General features: G+C 27.0%; 1 protein-coding gene across 1 annotated transcript; it reads right to left on the reverse strand.

Moving 5' to 3' along the window:
* Positions 1–2,077: 2,077 nt before the first annotated feature.
* Positions 2,078–3,708, reverse strand: LOC114392394 (snakin-2-like). Its single transcript, XM_028353521.1, has 4 exons — positions 3,563–3,708; positions 3,360–3,422; positions 3,190–3,232; positions 2,078–2,495 (listed from the first exon to the last, which is right to left on the reverse strand). The coding sequence occupies exons 1-4, from the start codon at positions 3,617–3,619 to the stop codon at positions 2,311–2,313; spliced, it is 348 nt and encodes a 115-aa protein (XP_028209322.1). The 5' UTR covers positions 3,620–3,708; the 3' UTR covers positions 2,078–2,310.
* Between the last annotated feature and the right edge of the window lie 368 nt (positions 3,709–4,076).

Consider the following 4,076-nt stretch of genomic DNA (forward strand, 5'->3'; position numbering starts at 1 on the left):
ACTTCAAATTTTAATTTAATACAATTTGTTAATTTTTTTTTTAAAAATTGTGAGTTGGTATTTTAAATATTATTCAAATTTCAAATTGACTCAATTAAAGATTTAAATTAATTTATGTATACAAAATATCAACATGAAATAAAATTTTAACTAAATTTTTCGCTAAAATCTTTTTTTATATATCAATCATAGACATTAAATTTAAATTTTGTACTAATTTTAATAAAAAAAATTAGGTAAAGGAGAGATTAAATATAAAATAGATATAAAATAATTTTCTTTAACATTTTGAAATAAAATTAAAATTTTTGATAAATGATTTACGATGACCATTACATTCATAACTTAAGATTATGTAATCTTATTAATGAAAAAATGATTACAAATAATAAATCATATTTTAACAAAATTTACCACTTAATAATTTAAATTGATAAAAAAAATATTAAAAATATAAAAAAAATGAAACTCTTAGGGACCTAAGGCAACCTTATGATTTCTACGCCCAGCTTGTACCATATGGATCACTTACAAAATAAAACTTGATCTGAGCAATTATAAAACGTTTTAAGTGATAATCATTAATCATGCTTTTATATTGTTAATGCAAACATCAAGGGTGTTACAATTAATTTCTCTATCATATTAATGTTTATCTATTGATACGACATAACAATTAGTTGCAACAAAGAAACTAACCTCACAATTCACAAAAGTATGAATGAATATGAAAGACATGATTCTCGTGTTGATATTTTGTCACAATTTAAAATAGGAATTGTAAAATAAACATCAAAATTTTTAAAGTAAAGAATTCTTCTCAGCGGGTCATTTTTTTGGGTGAATTTTTCAACGGATGCTTGCTCACATGTCTAAATATGTTTTCGTGACTTTTAGGAATACCAGATGGTATTATTTAAATGTTTTTATCAATAATTATTTTATTATTTATTTCATGAAAGCACGAAATTAAAAGATATAATAGAAAAGGTATTTTTTTATTATATAATACATACAATGCAGAGAACAAATTTAAAGTGAAGGATACCTTTTATTTTTTGAAGAGAAAAGTGAAGGATAATAATTCTACTTGACTTGAATAAGACTATTTCTTTTTTAAAAAATTATAACCTCCTACCTTTGATGTTACAGAAAGAGCAATGCTTTATAAATTATAATAACCAATAACCAATCACGCTTATATTATGATGCTCTGCAACTTTCAGGTATTATGGAGTTATAATAAAAAAAGATCAATTCTAAAATAAAAACTCGATAATTAATCCAAATCAATCAATCCTTAATCAAATAGTTTAATTCATATCAGTAAAAAAAATTAATTTCTATATACTTGTATAGATTATTTTGAAAATTAACCAATTAAAATTAAAAACAAATATAACAATTAATTAATTAGTGATTTTAAAATAATTATTATAAAAGATTAACCAAGGATGACTACTTTTTTTGTGAATAAAAGGCACAAAACACCTACTTAACGATCAATTAAATCCACACGAAAAAATGGTAGAATTTACAATAGCCAAAACAATTTCTCAATTTTTGAAAATACAATTTCTGGAGCAAATTTTGATTTTTGTATTCTCAATGTTTTGAGTTTGAGCTTCAAAACAAAAAGTTGGATGCTTCAATAAAAATGGGCTGTTTTAAGTCCAAAATTCGGTTTCATATGGGCCTAAAATTGAGATTCCGAATTGGTAGTAAAATCAAGCCAATAACAAAAATTATGTAATAACGAGTTTTTACATGATAAAAAATTTCTATCATAAATTGATAATTCATAAATTAACATATGATAAAATTTATACTTCAACATTATTATTGACTTTTAAAGTTTATAGAAATTTAAAAAATTATGGTACACAAAAATCAATCTTAAAAACTCAACACCCAAATTTATTCGATGTTCATTTTTCTAATATAAAGAATAGATAATGAGATTTTAACCTAACACCTTATATTTACTAACCTAGCAACTAAGTGGACAAGTTATCGCATAGTTATCTATAACAATTCTATTACTTCTAAGAATCTATAATGAATAGCACATCACGGATGAGACCCGAATTAAAAAATATATATAAAATTTATAAACTTGGCTCCAACAATACGATACATTATAACAAAGGTAAAAACTAGAACACGATCTTAAGATGCAAAATCCAAATCCATAAAAGTGTACATAACCCATATTTATTATTTACTAAACTAGACTAACTTTGCTTGGTGTAATCAACTCGGTGTGTGAAGGGCCCAATTGGATAGGGCTGACCTTCAATGGGCCGGGCTCTACGGACACTTGGTCTTGTTGCCGTGAGTGATCATATCAGTATAGCAGGTCCCACAGAGCTCCCTGTTGCCTGAAGTTCCTGGGGGAACACACTTGCACCTCACACAACACGTGCCACAAGCCCTGTTGCACACGTTTGGCCTCGAATGGGCACTGCACCTTGTCTTGCACAATCCTCCGCAATCTGCATAATCATAGTCATTTATAACACCACCACCAAACAAATATATCAAAAATCATTTCTTTATTTTAAGATTTAATAACTTTGACTGAAGTACATAAATAATTTACTACTTGTCTTAAGATTAAAATATGTATGTGTAATGACTAAAATAGATGGAAGAATATATGTTTAGAGACCTAAATCAGGCAATTTCTAAATATATAGACTAAAACCCAAAATTGTGTATAGAAATCAAATAAATAATTAAATCTTATGTTAATTTTTAATTTTTCATACTTGAAGATAAAATTGTGTATACTATATGAGCATCCAGTAGTCTGATTCTAGAGGCTTTTTATGTATATATGATATATACATTGGTGAGAATGAAAAATGATAATGGGTACTCATGCTTAAAAGTTAGGCAAAAATCGACTAATGTTCTTAGAGAATTAGTTAAAAAATTAAAAGAAAAAATTTATGGGAACATATAGGACATTAGTTAAAAAATCTAAAGAAAAAAATTTATCGAAACATATAAAATTACATTGCTTGTGTTTTTTTAGGCTTTCATGTGATTTTTATGATAATTTTTAAATTTTTTTTTAAAAAATGTCACTAAGGAGACTAGTTAGTAAGAATCTAAAAGTTAAAACCGGAAGCACAGGATCAAAGTTAACCTAATAAAGCATCCAAAATACTTTGTTTTGCTTACCTATGTCTTGCATTAGCCTTCTGTTCCCGTCTCTCACGATAAGCTGAAGAGAATTTGATATTTCCAGTAAGGATATTATAATATATACGGTTACATCAAGCACATAAGAAAATCACAAAAGTAAAGAAACATTTTCACTAATATCTTGCCAAGGAAAAAAAATAACATACAGGGTGATTAGGAAAGCGAAGTTCTTCATCTTCTTCCTTTTGCATGTTAACATCAGATGAAACCTGTATATGACAAAACAACAAAAGAAAATCATCACTCTCATATTCAAGTGGGTACAAACTAAACGTTAACAAAAAGAACTTGATTTGAAGAAATTGAATATATGAAAAATGAAAAATTAAGGTAATGTTAATTTGTGTACCTTAGCAAGACATACCAGCAGCAATATCCCCATCATAAGAAGCTCGCGTAATGCCATTGTATGAAGAACAGTGCATGCAAATTCTAGAGTGTTTGGAGAATTCTAATTGAGTTAGTGGCTTGCTCACTCTACATACTAGCATTTATATAGGCAAAAGAGGAACTCAGAAAACATATCTTGTAACATGAAATTACCAAAATGGCCCAATCTTTGGCATTTTATAGGCCTATGTTTCGAGAGATTTTTATTTACCGAATGCCAGAACACTTCTGAGTGTTCCGTGTCAATGTTTGCTATTGTGGGAGCCGGTTAAGTACAACACTCACTCTTTTAGCATACACAATAACATTTTCATAAATATCTTCTTAGCTACTATAAATAAAGATATTATTGCATTTTATATTTTGAAGTTTTAACATAAAGATATAGCATTGGACTTTCAATATGTTGTTCTAATTAACTAGTTTCTTATTACTGTTTTTATGCTAGAGTAAATATACTTGCACAGTTTCAT

Source organism: Glycine soja, chromosome 17 (genome assembly GCF_004193775.1).
Source record: "Glycine soja cultivar W05 chromosome 17, ASM419377v2, whole genome shotgun sequence".
NCBI lineage: Eukaryota > Viridiplantae > Streptophyta > Magnoliopsida > Fabales > Fabaceae > Glycine > Glycine soja.

Coding starts and splice junctions, on each gene's coding strand:
- LOC114392394 (XM_028353521.1), bottom strand. CDS start 3,619: ATGGCATTACGCGAGCTTCTTATGATGGGGATATTGCTGCTGGTATGT. Junction 3,423..3,562: donor TGCTGGTATGTCTTGCTAAG/GTACACAAATTA, acceptor TGTCATATACAG/GTTTCATCTGATGTTAACAT. Junction 3,233..3,359: donor TTCGCTTTCCTAATCACCCT/GTATGTTATTTT, acceptor AATTCTCTTCAG/CTTATCGTGAGAGACGGGAA.